The sequence below is a fragment of the Nuphar pumila genome, chromosome 14, assembly GCF_984573655.1.
Source record: "Nuphar pumila chromosome 14, dmNupPumi1.hap1.1, whole genome shotgun sequence".
Taxonomy (NCBI): domain Eukaryota; kingdom Viridiplantae; phylum Streptophyta; class Magnoliopsida; order Nymphaeales; family Nymphaeaceae; genus Nuphar; species Nuphar pumila.
In genome coordinates, this window is record NC_143262.1 from 63,212,273 (window position 1) to 63,231,117 (window position 18,845).

Genomic DNA, 18,845 nt, shown 5'->3' on the forward strand with positions numbered 1-18,845 from the left:
ACAAGAGTGCAATCTACATTGTGAAAAATCACACTTTTTATGAGCGGACTAAACACATTGAGATGGACTGTCACTATGTTTGTGAGGCGTATCTCAAAGGACTCATTGACCTTCCTTATGTCACGTCGGAATATCAGTTGGCAGATTTCTTTACTAAAGCTTTGTGTGCTCCGTGGTTCAACTTCTTCCTTGGCAAACTCTCGGTCATCTTGCCTTAAGTTTGAGGGGGGGTGTTAAATTATGTAAATCCAACTTGTAATTTAGTATATATATTTTATATATATAAGGTAATACATATACATATATTATATATATGTATATATATCTACCTATTATATATAAAAAATATATATATTTCTATTTTTAGTCTTAGGGGTAGTTTAGGCATTTTACACATTCTTTTTCGTGAATATGCTTATATTTCTTTTGTATTTTTCTTTTCCTTTTTTTATTAATTTCTTTTTCTTTTAATTAATGATAGTGTACTTGCCTTGGGAGGGGCCCAACCCACTAGTCGTTGGAGGGGCTCCAACGACTATGTGGAGCCCCTTCCAAGGCCTCCCAATGCCCTATATATATGGGAACTATTTCTTGTATTCTCTTAAGGGTGTTGGGACTATTGCCCAACCTTTTGTTGTTTATGAATCTTATGAGTGCATTTGTACATTTGTGAGTTCGTATTTTGTGCTTTTGTGCAGAAGTGTTTCAAGTGTTCTTGTTGTGCTTATGTGCACGTATTTATTTTCAAGAATATTGTTCTATTGATTGTAGTATCTTGTTGAAGATACTTTCACATGTGGAGCCTTTCCATGTGTCAATCTAGATAGCCACATCCCTTGCTTGATCGAGGATGGACTTAGCTTTCAAATTCACCGCTTTCATGCGGCTTTTCTTTCTTTCAACTTGGAGGCTGAACCGTGCAACTTCATTAAGAGAGACGAAATTGTGGGTAGTGCCCGTATCTACCATGGCCCTGGTGGTTTCGCCATTGATATAGACTTTGAGGTACATAAGATCCTTGCTTACATGGGGAGGGGGAGGCATGGCTCCCCCGATGACATTGAGCATTTGAAGAGCTCCCATCTTTGGCTCTTCATCTCGGTTTCCTTCTTCAATTTAAGCCGTTGACCTTGGCTCGACTCTCGAAACAATTGGGGCAATCACTCATTCAATGCATCTCCCCACAAGTGAGGCAAGGCGTGGAATGAGGGCCTTACCGACGTTTCGTGTGGTTGGGCTTGCCCTTGTGGTGATGATTGTCATCATGCCTATGAGGTGGGCGGTAGCCATCTCACTTAACTTGAAAGCCACAAAACAAATTTCCAGTAACACGTCATAACTAAAATATAGTTCCAATTCTTCATTAGGGGCAATAATCCTTACTTTGAGATAGCTTTTCAGTCATGAATCAAATTCCAACAATTACTCTAATCATGAATAGTAAAACAAAATTTACTTCGAAATATAATTCTAATTTCAAAGTGGAATTTACTAACTTAATTTAAGAATGTAGTTCTAATCAAAATAACTCAAACTTTAAAATGATAAATCGACACTTACCTCTCCCTCTCTCTCCTTCTCTCTCTAGGTGGGATGACTGCTAAGAGTAGCTCAAGTGATGGGGAGGGGTCTCCATGTGGACACCTCACTTGTCACGTGTCTTGCTAGTGTTTGGTGTAAGCATGGTCATGGACGCTCAGCTGTTTGAGATGTCCTTTCTTAGTTGCTTGATACTCGTGTTGATACTTAATAGGATGAGGTGTCAACTCTTATTGACACAGCTACTTAGTGTGTCATTCTATTACATTGCCAAGTGATGGGTTAGAGTAGTTGGGTTGGATTCTATTCAAATCCATATCCATTGTAGCCCATGGTTATTTTCCCTTTATGTTCTCCTCCTAAAATTCATGGATAATTAAGACCTTAGGTTTGACTTCTACAAATTACTTAGAATATCTGGCTCCTATATTTTTTGGATGATTGTGACCATGGTTTGATTTTTTTCAAGTAACCCAAGTTTGACTTTGAATATCCGTCTTTTATAATTTTTGGACAATTATGACCATGATTTGACTTTTTAAGGAGACCTAAGTTTGGCTTTTACAAGTGACTTAGATCAGTATATTACATTCCTCCCCCCCCCCTCCCCTTAAAAAAAATGTAGTCCTCTAAATTTCACGGACCTTGGATTAGGTTTGGGTATTTTGCTTTCATTTCCTCTTCACGCTCCTAGGTGGCCTCCTCTTCTGAATGATGCTGCCACAATACTTTTACCATTTGTATACTAAAATGTTGCTGAGATCAATACATATAACAATGATCATATCTATCTTTAATATATGCTAATATGTGTGCCTGTGCAAGCCTGTGTAGATTTATGTATATAATGAACTGAATTCATAGCAACAAACTGATAAGATAAGAGGCTGGTGGTGGATTTTTCCAGAATATTCTATTGATAGATTTGTTGTTGATGTCATATGCTTTAATTTGCATCCTCTAAATATGCAGGTTAAAGCTGTGGAAGCGGCAGGTTGTGACTGGATTCATGTTGATGTGATGGATGGACGTTTTGTGCCAAATATCACTATTGGACCACTTGTTGTAGATGCTTTGCGTCCTGTAACAGATTTGCCATTGGATGTGCATTTGGTAAATATTCAGCTGTATTCCTACATTGCTTATTTGCCCCATAGTTCCTTGGTAGCAAAGTTATCTTCTTCCAGGCAAAATTGGTTATAATAATATGTGGTTTTGTCAGTTTTATACAAAAGCAATAGTTCTCATATCCCTTCACATGCCAACACGTAGATGATTGTGGAACCTGAGCAACGTGTGCCAGATTTTGTGAAGGCTGGGGCAGATATTGTTAGCGTCCATTGTGAGCAGTCTTCAACTATTCATTTGCACAGGACAATTAATCTAGTGAGTTTACTTTGCAGAATTTGATTGAAAGTACATTTTGGTTCAATTTCCCTTTCATAGAATAGTGATTTAAAATAGTGATTTAACCTGGTTAATATAACTAGCTACTACTACAACTTCTATCACAATCTGACAAGTTTTGTACCTTCTCTTTTCATTAGGGCAGAAATCTGTCTTTTGAAATGGCGAGAGTATGCAAAAAGAAGCAACCTTATAAGATTATGTTTATTAAATATATAGATTCTAAGTGGCATTAGAGGTTGGTGTGTGTGTGTGTGTACTGCTACAGGTCATTTCTTACAACAGGCCTTTAGGATATGAAAATCAGAAGAATTCTGCATTATAGATGCATCCTTAAACTTCTTGACTGGTTCTTACAACCTTGAGATTTTTCTATTTTGGATTCAATTATATATATATATATATATATATATATATATATATATATATATATATATATATATATATATATATCATACAGTAACTTGTTCAATTGCCGGAGAGGGAAAGTGTGTGGTTTATGGCCATTCTCATCGACATCATGTTGTATTTGTATTCAATGAGATGATTATTTGCAATCATTCAAAGCAAAAGATATGAAATGGAACAAGCTTCACATCCCATAATATTAAGCGAATAAGAATCGAATTTTCCTAATAATAGGCAAAAACAAAATTTGTTAAAGGCTCCAACCCCCCCCAAAAAATTGCATCCTAATATTGGGAAGCGAGTGGGAAACGAAATGGGAAGCACTCTTCCCAATCAAAATGGGCGCTTCCCCGTACATTTCAGAAGCGCCACATTTCACGCTTCCGAAGCATGTTTCAGGGAAGTGCACTTCCCCAAGCCCATGGGTGCTTTTGGTAACCCTGCTTTAAATAATAATTAAATTCATAAAGATACAACTAATCACTTTTGAAGCATTTTAGGAAATCTAATGGTTTTCAAAACAATTTTAGAAAACCAGTTTAACTTAAATGTAATGGCTTTTCACAACTATTTTAAAAACCCAGTTTAACTGAAATCTAATGGCTTTTCAAAACAATTTTAGAAAACTAGTTTAACTTAAAAGCGGTTGTAAAATCATATTTAATAAGTTAATAACAATAAAACCTTGTGATGTTTGAAAAATCAATAACTTTTAGACAACACAAGAGTTGTAATCAAATATTTGGTTTATGATATTTACTTTCAAATTATGTAATTAAGAGGAAAAATGTACTTTTACTTTTCACATTCAAAATTGTAAGTACACCTCTGAAAAATGTGTTTGATTTTTTTCCCTTAAAACCACTTGACCATAAAAATAACCATGTATTTCAGGAAATGTCATTTCTATTAACAATTCTTTTGATCATCTCAATCAGATGAGCACTGCTCATGTTAAATATAACTAAAATAATGTTAGACAAACCCTATATATGCATATGGAGAGAGAGAGAGTTAACCTAGTAAAATTACTGATCCTGGTTTACTCGGCTGAGTCAACAAACTGACTGGTTTATCAGAAAGTAGGTTATCCTATTTGTCTAGGGTTATAGGTTGTTTTGTTTACATGATGTCTTTGTTGTCAGTGGTGTCCACAATATGTCTGTTTTCAGATCCATGTTCCTATACTCTGTTGCTGTGTATACTGTCTGTGCAGCACACTTGTGCTTATAGATTCATGTTGTTATAATCTCTTTTTTAGAATCAGCTTTCAGATGATCTATAAATGCTATATTTAATGGGACAATAAATTTTGGTTCATTTTGTTTCTCTTTGAGATCATAATTACACGTGTTCTTATTGTGCAGGTTAAAAGTCTGGGAGCTAAAGCTGGAGTTGTATTAAACCCTGGAACCCCATTAAGTGCAATTGATTATGTTCTTGATGGTAAATCTGAAAACCTCTGTGAATCTCCTCAACCCATTATCAGCACAAAATCATGGATTTGAATGCATACACGACCACAGTAAAAGTGCATGCCGTTCATGAAATATATTGAAGGATTTTGTTGATATTTTCTTTGTGGAGATAAAGTTTATTTAGCATCGTAAATTTCTTATGAACTGAATGATGTACTGTCTTCGCTGAAGGTTAACAGTTTCTATAAACAGAGGCCCTTTCAATTAGAACTTACACTTACCCACCATAAAAAACTTATTTCTATGTTCTTCCTACTGCCATAAAGAAACTTATTTCTATTTTCTCCTTCAAGCATAGCTTTTCCAGAATTGAACCACGTACTAATAAGACAATTCTGAACAGATGGACTGTAGTTTTGCCAACTTTGGGACATTTAGTATGTTTGTTAATGCAGAGATAATTTCAAAAGCTTTCAGGATCTACTTAATATCTATGAACAATAGGCAAGAAGAAGATCCATGCGTGTGGAATAAATTTGCTGCCATATCTGCAAGTATTCTATAAGAGCTTCTGTGCTCAGCAGTCATCACAGTTTACTTGCAAAATTGAATATACATGCCCCTATTTTGTCAGAATTTGGCTATTGTGATGCCTTCTGAAAAGGTGGATTTATTCTTTTTAAAGTGGTATGTTTGATTGGATAGATGGAGTGTGCTGATAACCTTGACATGAGCACATGGTAGTCTTGAACACTACATTCTTTTCTGAAGGTAAACCATCAGAGAGATTATAGCCATAGAATTCATATGCCTTTTCTTTTGGTGTTTGCTTTCCTTTTTTTACTTATGATGAATGTGGAAGTTGCCATTTCTGCATAACCTTGCATCCTGTCCTTGCATATTGTATGTTACTGAGGGAAAGATACTAAGGTAGCCTATCTGGATTTGCAACTTTATATGAACAGTTGTGGATTTGGTCTTGATCATGTCAGTCAACCCTGGTTTCGGTGGTCAGAGCTTTATTGAAAGTCAAGTAAAGAAAATATCAGACCTAAGAAGATTGTGTACGGAGAAGGTAACATAGCAAAATAAATTTCTTGGTTGCTACATTTTGTTAATCCATGGGAGCTGGTTATATTTTCAAGATCAGCATCCCTGAACAGATTTATATACAAGTGCAAGTTACTGAGAGGAGAAAAAATGCAGGGTGTGAATCCATGGATTGAAGTGGATGGTGGAGTGGGTCCATCAAATGCCTACAAGGTTCTATCTGGGCCTGTAACCCCTCGTGTTGCTTTTCCAGTGATAGTAATTTATCAATCATGTTGGCAGGTTATTGAAGCTGGAGCAAATGCTTTAGTAGCAGGTTCTGCTGTCTTTGGAGCTAAAGATTATGCTGAAGGTTTGGAGCCATCACATCTCTATTGTTTCTGAAGGCAAAGTTGTTTCTATATGTGTCAGTGTATGCCATCCATCTTAGGTTTATGAAAAATTCTTGCAGCAATCAAAGGCATCAAGACTAGCAAGAGGCCTGTAGCAGTTGCAGTATGAAGAGCTAGAAGGGTAAAAATTGTTTCCAAGCTGATATGTTACCGTTCACCCTCCAGTTTGTATGGTTGCTCTTGATTCTTGATTTCTTTGCAATCCAGAATGCAATAATGTGATTTTGAATGCCATTATGTAATATCATCTTCAAGGTATAAAAAAAATAAAGGCTCCGATTGGGAGCCAGTATTGGAGAGGAGATGAGGAGTCGTCAACTACATCCTTTTTAGACTTATGATTTGTGTTATCAGATCAACTGACTATGTTATCACTGATTTTTTTTCTTCTGATATGAAATATTATAGCACCAGTAAGAGAAACTTTTCCATGCTTCATCGTGGTTCTTGGTTATGACTGATATTTTCAGCATTTCTTGCTCTTTGGCTCTAGGGTTCCAAAGATAAATGTTTCTCTGGGAAAATAAATGATTTTTGTGTTTCTCATGTTGGTCTCTTTTTGGCAGATTTTGTAATTCCGTCATTGATTTTTTTTCATTTAAGTTCACGGTGATCGTCATTTTTTTATCATAACTAGTAATAGTCTCATGCGCTGCATAAGCATGTGCACAAGTGCACACAAGAATTCTGTGCATATAATAATGTATCTTAACAAACTAATTATAGAAAATGATTATACAAGTTTAAAAATTTAAAAGTAAAAAGTCCATTTGATCCCCATCAAGGGACAGAAAGATAAACCACATCTAAAATTTTCACGCACAATTTTTTCTTAGAATTTTGTTCACATTTCAAATTGCATTGGTTGCATGAATTATTAGTTCAGCTGTGACAATCTGAATCAATGTCACAAATCTTGTCCTTGGGAAAACTTGTGGGGGAACACCTGGCGATATTTTCTAAAATTGTATTTTAAAAATATTGAAATTGTTCTTACTGTTGTCCTATAAAAATATGTTTTGAAATGAGTGATGTTTTGAAAATATAGCACTTTTTGCTGTTAGATGAGCATATGATAAGATCATGTATTGGCCAGATTTGTGATACAGATCTAAATAAAATGTGTCCTAAAAAGGGGTGGTCTGGATAAATACATATGGATTGGGCTCAGTTGGATGTTCAATCTAGCTGTAATCTTTTTCTTTATTTTCTTGAGTCTTAATACTTCTTAAAAACAGATCGTGGGCTGCCTTGTGCAAAATATTGACACAGATATACCTTTTTACCCCATCACGCGAGAGAGAGAGAGCCACCGGAGCATCCTAAGGAGAAGAGAGTTAAATTCCTGAAACGTAAATACAAATTGGGTGATTCTCCACTACAGGCTTGAGCAATACTCTTGGAAAAGAGGCTCCCCCGTGTGGAAGGCGATACCCAAATCTTTTCAGATTTTATCTTAGTTCTTTTCAATGATGGGTTGAGTATTAAATGGTCCCTTACCTCAAACGGCGAGTTTTCGTCGCCTCTTGTTATGTTGTGCACTTAGAACCGGGCGTGGATTGATTGCCTAAAAGCTTGGTTTGGGGTGTGGGACCCTCGTTGCGGACGCAATTTTTTACTTGGACCTTGTTAGCTGGTCATGTCAATACTCGATCATATCCAAAAATGGGGGTTGCAGTAAACAAATCGTTGTTGTATGTGTGAGCAAGACTTGGAGGCTGCCATGCACTTATTTTGGTCATATCCTTTCTTTCAATTGATTTTTAAGTCTGCATGGAGGGATTTAAACATCACAGCAGGATTTGGTTTTGGACCCTTATTTTGTTAAGTTTAGCTGAGTTTGAAAATGTTGGCTTTCTTCGGATTGGTGACAAACTTGGAAGGAGAGAAATGGCAGGTTGTTCATGAGTAGAAATCTAGGTGTGGGATGCATCCGGTCGTTCAATCAGGAGAGGGTGTTGTGTGTTCTTCCCGGAACACAAATTCACGTGTTCCGGTGTGTACGGAGGAATATTTTGGGACCCCCAATAATTCATATGCCAATGTTGCCCACGATGACTTTATAATAAAATAACATATAAAAAAGGTAGATATGCTTTTGATGAAAATGTCCTCTCGTAAGATAGATATGCGTTGGACGAAAATGTTCTCTCGCTTTTCGTATATAGATTTGCACGTTCCGCCTTTGTTTTTAGCTTGTGCTATAACACATGGTCGCCTTCTCGTTCCTGCCTTGTGTTAGAAAACTTTTTCGGGTTCGTTCCTACCTCATGGAGATAACTATAAATCAAACGACTGGTTCGATCATTGGTGGGCGTCAAAGGGGGATTTGTCGGCCATCTCTTTTTACAATCTTCTCTTCTTCTTCGTTTTCGTTAGGCAGTATGAAAAAAAACAATGATGCATAAACATTCCAACAAGTGCCATTAAAGCGTGGTGAGTACCTTTCCATATCATCATGCAATTGTTGAAGAATGTATGTCATCGTGAGTGTCATTAAGACATTTTTTTTTGTTATTGCAGGTAGATTTTATCGTTTCAACGGTTGAAAACTTGAAGATATTTGTAAGGCGGTGGGATCTCCTTACAAGAATGCTTGGTTACAGATGCGAGAAAGGGCCTCTACCCCATCCGGTATCGTCCATTCACTTAGTATATGCAATGTAACCAAATCGCGGTTGTAGTAACATGTATATCAATTTATGAGATATTGTTTTGTTTGTTAATATCGATTTGTAATATATTATGCTGAATTGCCGTATATCAATTTGTAAGATATTATGTGTTTTCTAGTATCGATTTGTGAGATATTATTTTGTTTGTTGATATCAATTTGTAATATATTATGTTGAATAACCATATATCAATTTGTAAGATATTATGTGTTTTCTAGTGTTGATTTATGAGATATTGTTTTGTTTGTTAATATAAATTTGTAATATATTATGCTGAATTGCCGTATATTGATTTATAAGATATTATGTGTTTTCTAGTGTCGATTTGTGAGATATTGTTTTGTTTGTTAATATCGATTCGTAATATAGTATGATGAATTGCCGTATATCGATTTGTAAGATATTATGTATTTTCTATTGTTGATTTGTGAGATATTGTTTTGTTTGTTAATATCGATTTGTAATATATTATGCTGAATTGCCGTATATCGATTTGTAAGATATTATGTATTTTTCTAGTGTCGATTTGTGAGATATTATTTTGTTTGTTGATATCGATTTATAATATATTATGCTGAATAGTCATATATCGATTTGTAAAATATTATGTGTTTTCTAGTGTCAATTTATGAGATATTATTTTGTTTGTTAATATCAATTTGTAATATATTATGCTGAATTATCGTATATTGATTTGTAAGATATTATGTGTTTTCTAGTGTCGATTTTGAGATATTGTTTTGTTTGTTACTATCGATTTGTAATATATTTTTTTGAATTGCCGTATATCGATTTGTAAGATATTATGCTGAATTGCCATATACCGATTTGTAATATATTATGCTGCATTGTTGTATATCGATTTGTAAGATATTATGTGTTTTCTAGTATCGATTTGTGAGATATGGTTTTGTTTGTTAATATCGATTTGTAAGCTATTATGTTGAATCTTTGATACTGTGATTCATTCAATCGTTTCTTTTACTTGCTTAACTAATCGGTAGTCGTTGTTATATGCATCTTGAATAAATCGTAGTAAATGTATGCGCTGGCTAACACAAATTGATATTTTGCTCATGACAGTGGTGAGCTTATCAACTAGTTGCAGTGAAGATGATGTATCTCAATCATTGGGAAGTCGTGGAGCAACAAACATCCGTACTATCGACGTACCTGAAGAATTGAATATGTGTACTAATGATGCACATGATGAGAAGGGTGCATGCATTGGATTTACTCTTGACTTGAATATTCCAGCAGACGAAATGCAATTCGATAATGAGGTAGACGATCATGACAGTGCACTTGACAAAGGTGCAAGCACCTCAAGTCTACATGATAATACACTTGACTTTGTTTCTATAGAAGGAATGCAGTTTAATAATGAAGAAGCTGCATACAAATTTTACAATGATTCTGCCTTAAAACTTGGCTTCAGTGTTAGAAGGTATTCTTGGGCAAAAAATGCACAGGGTGTCGTGGTGAGAAAGGCATATGTTTGTTCTAAGCAAGGTTGAAGGAAGTCAAGTGAAAATCTAACAAGGAGCAAACCAAATTCAAGATGTGGCTGTCCAGCGAGAATAGTGTTAAAAATACTTCCGAATGAGAAATATGTAGTTCGCAATTTAATCAATGATCATAACCATGAATTAGACGCTTCAATTATGACTCCTATGTTAAGGTCACATCATAAAATAATTGAAGCGCATGCTGCAATTGCTGAAATAGTTGATAGCGTCGGCATTGCACAAAGAAAGACATACAATTTATGCACGCATGTAGATGGTGGTCGCGAGAATGTATCATTCACACCTATGGATCTAAGAAACCACTTGAGAAGGAAGAGGTAAAAAAACATGAAGAATGGAAGAATATGTTCTTTGGTTGATTACCTACAGAAAAAATCAAACATTGACCCTGGTTTCTTTAGTGCAATGCAACTGGATGAAGATGGGTATGCTGTGAATATGTTTTGGGCAAATTCAAAGTCAAGAGTAGATTATGAATGCTTCAATGATGTGCTTATTTTTTATACGACAGTGAAGATTAAAACAGAACAATGGCCATTTGCGCAGTTTGTTAGAGTGAACCATCACTCATGGAGTTGCATATTAGGTGACACTTTTTTGTATGACAAAACCAAAAAAACCTTTGAGTGGTTGTTTAGAGTATTTACAAAGGCAATGGATGGGAAGCACCCTAGAGATGTACTTACAGATGGTGATCATGCAATTGCGTTTGCAGTGTCTCATGCATGGCTATATGCACATCATCGCCTATGTTTGTGACATATCTTTCAAAATGCAGCAAAGAACATAAGACACATTTTTAATCAGAAGACATGGTTTGATAAAAAGTTTAGATAGTGTGTACTTGAGAGCATAGACGAGGTCACCTTTATGTCTGATTGGGAGAAAATGATTCAGATGTACAACCTTGAAGACAATGTGTGGTTACAACATTTATATGCAGACAAAGAGAAGTGAGCATTGGCATATAGAAGACAATACTTTTGTGCAGGTATGATAAGCACACAAAGAGTTGAATTTATGCATGCCACACTAAAAAAAAAACCTTGTATTCATGTTTAACAACGTTTCACTTCATGCAACAATATGAATTATTTGTAGACGGTCTTAGACAGAATGAGCTTGAACAAGATGTGAAATGCTTTAACACCCACCCTGTAACTTTGGGTATGAAAATATTGACGCGACTTGCAGATCTGTATACACTAACTGTATTTGAATGGACTAAGAAAGAGGTTATACAGGTCATGAATTGCAACATAGAAGGACATATACAATATGAGAATATGCACAAATATCATGTTGTATGGGAGGGCGAAGAACATTCAAAAAAGTAAGAAGCACATGTTACGTACAATGTTGACAACAGAACAGTTGAATGTACTTGAAAAATGTTTGATTTCAAAGATATTTTATGTCATCATGCATTAAAGGCACTTAATCAAGAGAAGATACAAGAAATACCTGAGTCATGTATAATGCGAAGATGGACGAGACAATCAAAGATTGAACTGCTGGATACAAATAATGTCAGTCCATCTAGTGTTGATGAGAAGTGCCACATAACCTCCCGTTACCAACAACTATGTAGGTCACTTATGCATGTTGCACATTTGGCATCGAAAAGCGAAGAAGCCTATTTATGCATGAGAAAAGTGTCAAGGGAATTACTTGAAAAAGTGCAGTTAATTCACCATGAGTCCGTTGCAGCTCGTGAAGACCAATCTAAGAAAACAGGATCGAACAACATAGGTGAAAATCGTGCTTTCCTTGACCATTGTGAGAAGTTGCAACGAAGCGTAAACATTATCTTCGACAAGTCAGGAGTAAACGTTGTAAATTATGAAGAAAATATTCACCTAACGAAGGGTATCAAAAAGAAATCTGCCTCTGATCGCAGTCGTCGAAGGACAAAGGATACACTAGAATTGGTTGACAAGAAAATGTCTAAGAAACAACCAACTCCTAAGCAACCAAGCCCTTCACATGAACATGTATGTAGTACAATATATTGCTTCTCATGTAAATTGTATTACGTGCAACCTATCAATATCTAACTTGTGTAATTTCCAACATGCAGCAATACCATAAAGACGTGCACTGCAATATTGGAACCTGCAATCCACCTGACCTGTTTGAGTGGAATGATGACATGAGTTTGACAAGTCTTTTAGTATGTAACAATTTTGGGAGGATGTTTGTATTTTTTGTTGAACTTAATGTAGTGTCTGATATTATTCCGTTTCATGACAGGCTTAGTTCAATTCAAAAGTGAGCAATGCAACATAGGAATCACGTGTGGATTCTTCAACTATAAAATAGTTGTAGCATTTAACTTTCAACATAATATCCTACAAATCGATATACGGGTGCACTGAAATTGGTTTGCAAGAAAATATCTAAGAAACAACCAACCCCTAAGCAACCAAGCCCTTCGCATGAACAGGTATGTAATACAATATATTGCTTCCCATGTAAATTATATTATGTACATCTTATCAATAACTAACTTGTGAGGTAAAAAGGAGGACGACAATGACACTTCATGTGAGGTATAGTGAATTAGAACATGGTCTGCTCAATGCATTTGTTCATCTGCGTGGTTTTTAGTTTATAGTGTATCATCAACCTTTTCTATCTCTTGCTTTAGCTAATGTTCAGTTTGAGACAGAGGGAAGATGATGATTTTGAATACGAAGTGCCATTGACGCGATCATGGGTAAGAATCGAGAAACCTCCATCTTCTCCACCCTCTGTTTCGCTGTTGCCTTATCGCGACACACCAACATCATCAAAGAAACCCATGCTGGAGGAGCCAACCCCACCAAGAAGGCGATTATAGTTGAAATTGGAGCCACCATCTTCCCCACTTCAGTCTTTTCCTCCAAGATTGTCGTACCATGAAACCTCATTGTCGAGGAGACCCGTGTTGGAGGAGCCTCCAAGAAGCCGGTCTGTGAGATTGTAGGAGCCCCCACGTTTACCATCAACATCTCTTCTGTGCTTGCCATATTGATAATTATTTATTGTAAATTGATAATTATTTGTTATAATTCTATAATTCTTTGTTGTAAATCGATAATTCTTTATTGTAATGTTATAATTCTTTGTTGTAATTCTGCAATAGAAATCATACTACAAATATCATCAAACTCAACACTAGAAAACACATAATATCGTACAAATCGATATACAATAATTGAGCATAATTTATTAAAAATCGATACAGAAATTCAACATAATAGCTTAAAAATCGATATTAACAAACAAAACCATATCTCACAAATTGACACTAGAAAACACATATTATCTTACAAATCGATATACGACAATTCAACATAATACAATAAAAATCGATATTAAGCAATTCAATATAATATCTTACAAATTGATATAGGGCAATTCAACATAATATATTATAAATCGATATTAACAGCCAAAACAATATCTCACAAATCGATATTAGAAAACACATATTATCTTATAAATTGCTATATGACAATTCAACATAATATATTACAAATCGGTATACGTTAATTCAGCATAATATTCTACAAATTGATATACGACAATTCAGCAAAATATATTACAAATTGATATTAACAAACAAAACAATATCTCATAAAACGATATTAGAAAACACATAATATCTTACAAATCGATATATGGCAATTCAGCATAATATATTACAATTCAATATTAAGCAATTCAGTATAATATCTTACAAATCGATATACGACAATTCAACATAATATATTACAAATCGACATTAACAACCAAAACAATATCTCACAAATCGATACTAGAAAACACATATTATCTTACAAATCGATATACGACAATTTAACATAATATATTATAAATCGGTATAAATCAATTCAACATAATATCCTATAAAATGATATATGACAATTCAACATAATATATTATAAATTGATATTAACAAACAAAACAATATCTCACAAAATGATACTAGAAAACACATAATATCTTACAAATCGATATACAATAATTCAACATAATATATTACAAATCGATTTTAACAACCAAAATAATATCTCAAAAATCGACACTAGAAAACACATAATATCTTACAAATCAATATACAACAATTCATCATAATATGTTACAAATCGATAATAACAAACAAAACAATATCTCACAAATCGACACTAGAAAACACATATCTTACAAATTGATATATGGAAATTTAGCATAATATATTACAAATTGATATTAACAAACAAAACAATATCTCACAAAAATCGATATAATATCCTATAAATTATAAGTTATGTCGATTTGCAAGATATTTGTATTATGATTTTAAAACATGTGCCTACAAAATTTATATTGTTGCGATTTGGGCGCTTAAGGTGGCGATTTGAGTATTCAACACACGTGTGCTAGGTTTATAATTTTGATTTATGGATCAATATGAATTTTGTACATAGTCTTACAAAATTTGTATACACAGTCTACAAAATCTGTTACAAATGTCTGTACATAAAAAAATTAGAAATTAAAAGTTGAACCAAAAATTGCTATCTCTCTCTCTCAGTAGTAGAACATAACCCTCTTCATGTTATCCTTGAGAACAAGTAGACATTTAAAAGGACTTCCTCTTACTCTTGGGGGCCTCGCATCGTTCATAGCTTTCTAGGTAATCTTGCAGTCTGGGTTTTTTTATATTCCTTAACTAAAAAATCCTTTAAATTTTCACATAGTTCTATGCGGAATCCAGGTATATCATCCTGAAAAAACCCCCCAAAAGTCAGACCAATATAAAAATGTAGTAACCAATAATATAGGATAATAAAACATGTTCAAGTGTACAACATACAACAATGAATTCTGGTGCTCGTTGATGATGCATAAATATTACGTTTTCTTAACATGTTTTCACTGCATAAATGCATCATCTATAGATTAAGAGCATACACTTAGGTGCATAATGATGTTAGGAAGTTATGGTTTGAATTTCATCAAAATCGGACTTAAAATGAAGGAATTAATACATTTACAGTGTAGCGGGTCAAATATCGGAGCCGATTTAGAGGATTTGGATCCAGGCGCCCATTTGGATCTTGGATTCGGGTCAAAACACATAGATTCAACCCAGCTCCACACCAATTCACGTTTTCATAAAACATTTTTTGAAAACCCTATGCAGAAAGAGGTGCCCAGAGAATATTTTTATTTTAACACTGTTTTTGTAAAATGGTCAAAAGAGCCCAAAACGTCAAAAGGGAGAACACGCCCATGGAGATGTTGTATTTGCTTTGGTTTTTGTGCCCTAAAGGCACAAATCTTACTCCAGCCCCCTTCTCAACCCTCACCTTCTTCCATCTCCATTCAAGACATGACGAAAAGCTTGAGATCCAAGCCTTCTACCTTGTCTCCGTTTCAAATCTTCTCATTTCTTATTCTCCCTTGTTGGTTAATCTCATGGTGACTGTGTTTTGCAAGTGAAGCAGAAGTGGGAAACACTTTTTTCGTGTGGAAGTGCGAAACACTCCAACGAGAAGGGCCGGCTCTACCTCCATCCGGTCTTCTAAGACCCCCCGATCGAGAATCGGTTCATCCTCCATCTTCGATGGATTTCCAACGTGTTGCAGCTGTAGGACATGGTTCCATGATGTATTTCCAGCATCAACGAGGTTCCTAACGGTGCAAAGCCAAGCAAAGTCCGCTCTTTTCTTCCCCTCAGTCGTCGGATCGCCCTGGAGGTTGGTTCTCTCATCCCTTTCTTCTAGATAAAACCTATTTTGTGCGTGAGTTTTGTGTGCTGTATTTTCTGTATTTCGTCAGCCTTAGTATAACTTTTGTTCATGCATAAACCAGCATGTAGGGTGTTTAGGTGTTTGGTTTATTTAAATAATCATTTTAATTCCAACGTTTGATATCTTGTTGGGTGTGTGCGTGTGCTTTGAAGTTGATATTTCTGTATGTCTGCGTTTTCCAGTGTGTCCCAATCCATTTATCTTGTTTTGATCTAGTTTAGTATTTTAGGAGCTATGCCAATGTTCTTTTCTATTTTTGACGTTTTTAGATTTTGATAAAAGTAAGTGTCGAGTATTGTTTTTCTGTTTTTTAGGTAGAACGTCCAGCCGGCTGTAGTGTTTAGGTTAATTGTATTCTGATAAATCATTTTAACGTGTTTTAGTTATTGTTTAGATTTAGCTGTAATATAATGACAGATTTAGTTGTTCGTGTATATCTGTTTTGGGTTTAAGTTAGCCGATGGTGTTAGGTTGCTGATTTATTGTTTGCTATTCTCTTGATTTCATTTACAATATAATGTTGATGTTAGTTAATTTATTTTATGCATTTTCTAGTTACAATTCCAGTTTAAATAGGTATTAGTGTATCGTGATTAAATAGTTGCTTAGATCTGTATCTTTCGTGCCTTAGTTTAATTATGTGTTCTTTGTAGATTTCGTGCAGTAGTATGTTTAGTTTTGTGTGAATTTAGTTTAATTTTATTTCATAGACTCATGTAATAATTTAGTTAACTATATTCGGTTTTTGATTTTTGTAGTAAAGTAAGATATGTTAATGTTTGATTTAGATTATGTAGGATATTTAGATTTAGATAAATTCATTTTAGTCATGTCATATTTACATTAGATAGGTCGAATTTTATGTAGTTAAGTAACATATTTATCCAGCTCTCATTTATAGTTGATTTTACATTTTTATCCCTTGAGTTATTGGTACTTAGAACAAATTAGCTCGGATTATATTAGGATAGAATAATTATTTAGTTAGAGTAGATGAAGGGCACTTGGGTCTTGGAAGCTAGAAAACATTTTTGGTATGAAGACACACCTCCAAATTCGTTGATTTCATTAAAGGAAAGGTTTAAGAAATTGTGTCCAGCCAATTGGCCAAGGAGTTATTGTTTTATCTCCTTTGAATTTCAAATGCATTTCCAAAAATACTTACACGATTTTTGGTAAGAATTGAAATGCCATCTTCTCTTTTAAAGCCAGCCATAATCGTGTTGGGTGTTTTAGGAAATGTTTTCAAATGGATCCTATTGCTTATTATGGAAAATGAATGAAAACGTGTGGTACCAAAAGGGTGGACGGTTTTTGAAATCAAGACTTTTCTAAATGAGTAATTAAGGTAATAAAGGGAGAGGAAGTCCTCTATTAAATTCGTTAATTCTTTGAGTAGCCCTTGATTAACTTTCTATTTTAACATGATCTAATATGGATAGCATGAATGTAGTATTTATTGTTTTAGAATTAGGACTAGATTTTAGAAATTTGTGTGTAATTAATTTAGTAAGATGTGTCTTAGTGTTAGTTTTAGAAATCGTGTATGCTTAGGTGTTAATATTAATCTACATTTAATTTAGGAATTCATTTAGATTTAGCATAGTTAGTTACCCATAGTTAGTTAACCATAACCGACCCTAGCTAACTATAGTTAATGCTTGACCCTAGGTAGTTAACCATAGTTGGTTGATTAACCTAACCGACCTTAGTTAGTTAAAGCCTATTTACCTTAGTTACCCTAACCGTATCCTATCAGCCCAGTTAGTTCTTAACCATAGCCTAGTCAACCATAAGTAATTTATGTTAACCATAGTCAAGCCTAGTTAGTAAATCCCAGCCATTAGTTAGTTAGTCGACTAACTCTAGGTAATTAGCTAACCCTAGTTATTAGGTTAACAATAGTTAGTTACTAACCCTAATTAGTACTAACCATAGTTAATTCTAGGTAGTTATCTAACTCTAGTCAATGTAGCCATGTATTCTTGTTTGTTTTAATTAGATCTTAGATTTAACACTAGGTTAATTAGTTAGATTTGTGATGCAGTTAGATAGTTTAGAATTAGAATTAGTTAGTTATTAAGTTTAGGTTAGATTAGGTTTAACGAGTAGTTTATATTAGAATTAATAGTGGTGGTTTATGTTATTTCTTAGTTTTATTTTAATTAGTTTAATTTTTGTCTTTTCTGTAGTTTAGCAGTAGCTTAGGTTTAGTTAGGACTGTGTTTGTTCATGATTTAATGTAGAAATGTGCATTGTGGATTCAAAGAAATGAATAGTGCACTGAACCAAAACCCTAATTTCTACCCGATCATGCACTCATCAGTTCATGTAGATTTTCGTAAGTTTTCTGAAAATAATTTTTCTATTCTCTACATTGGTGTGTTAACTGTTTGCAGACCAAATTTTAGCTCGATTCGAGTTGATTTGGTCTAGTTTTTAAGTGTTTTGTGAAAACAGCTTTTTCGGATTTTAAAATTTCGGGTCCTGCGATTTCCCAGATTATCCTGATTTTGAAACGCTTAAATCTGGAGATCCAAAATGTATTTTTCAAATCCGTAAAATGTGTCAGTTTCTTGGATCTGTCTTTTACAGTATAGAAGTAGTTTCATAAATTTTGGAAATCGTTTGATCTTTCAAATCT

The 18,845-nt window shown here is 34.4% G+C and overlaps 1 protein-coding gene across 2 annotated transcripts in view; it reads left to right on the plus strand.

Moving 5' to 3' along the window:
- RPE (D-ribulose-5-phosphate-3-epimerase) overlaps positions 1–6,637 on the plus strand; it is a 29,411-nt gene extending 22,774 nt beyond the window's left edge. The window contains exons 3-10 of one of the 2 annotated variants that reach the window (XM_089986631.1): positions 2,512–2,652; positions 2,812–2,925; positions 4,722–4,800; positions 5,738–5,847; positions 5,979–6,035; positions 6,105–6,174; positions 6,274–6,335; positions 6,422–6,637. In XM_089986631.1, the coding sequence (XP_089842757.1) occupies positions 2,512–2,652; positions 2,812–2,925; positions 4,722–4,800; positions 5,738–5,847; positions 5,979–6,035; positions 6,105–6,174; positions 6,274–6,323 (621 nt within the window). In that variant the 3' untranslated portion in view covers positions 6,324–6,335; positions 6,422–6,637. Of the gene's footprint in view, positions 1–2,511; positions 2,653–2,811; positions 2,926–4,721; positions 4,801–5,737; positions 5,848–5,978; positions 6,036–6,104; positions 6,175–6,273 lie in introns of both variants that reach the window. The other variant, XM_089986630.1, reaches the window with a different exon arrangement.
- The last annotated feature ends 12,208 nt before the right edge of the window (positions 6,638–18,845 follow it).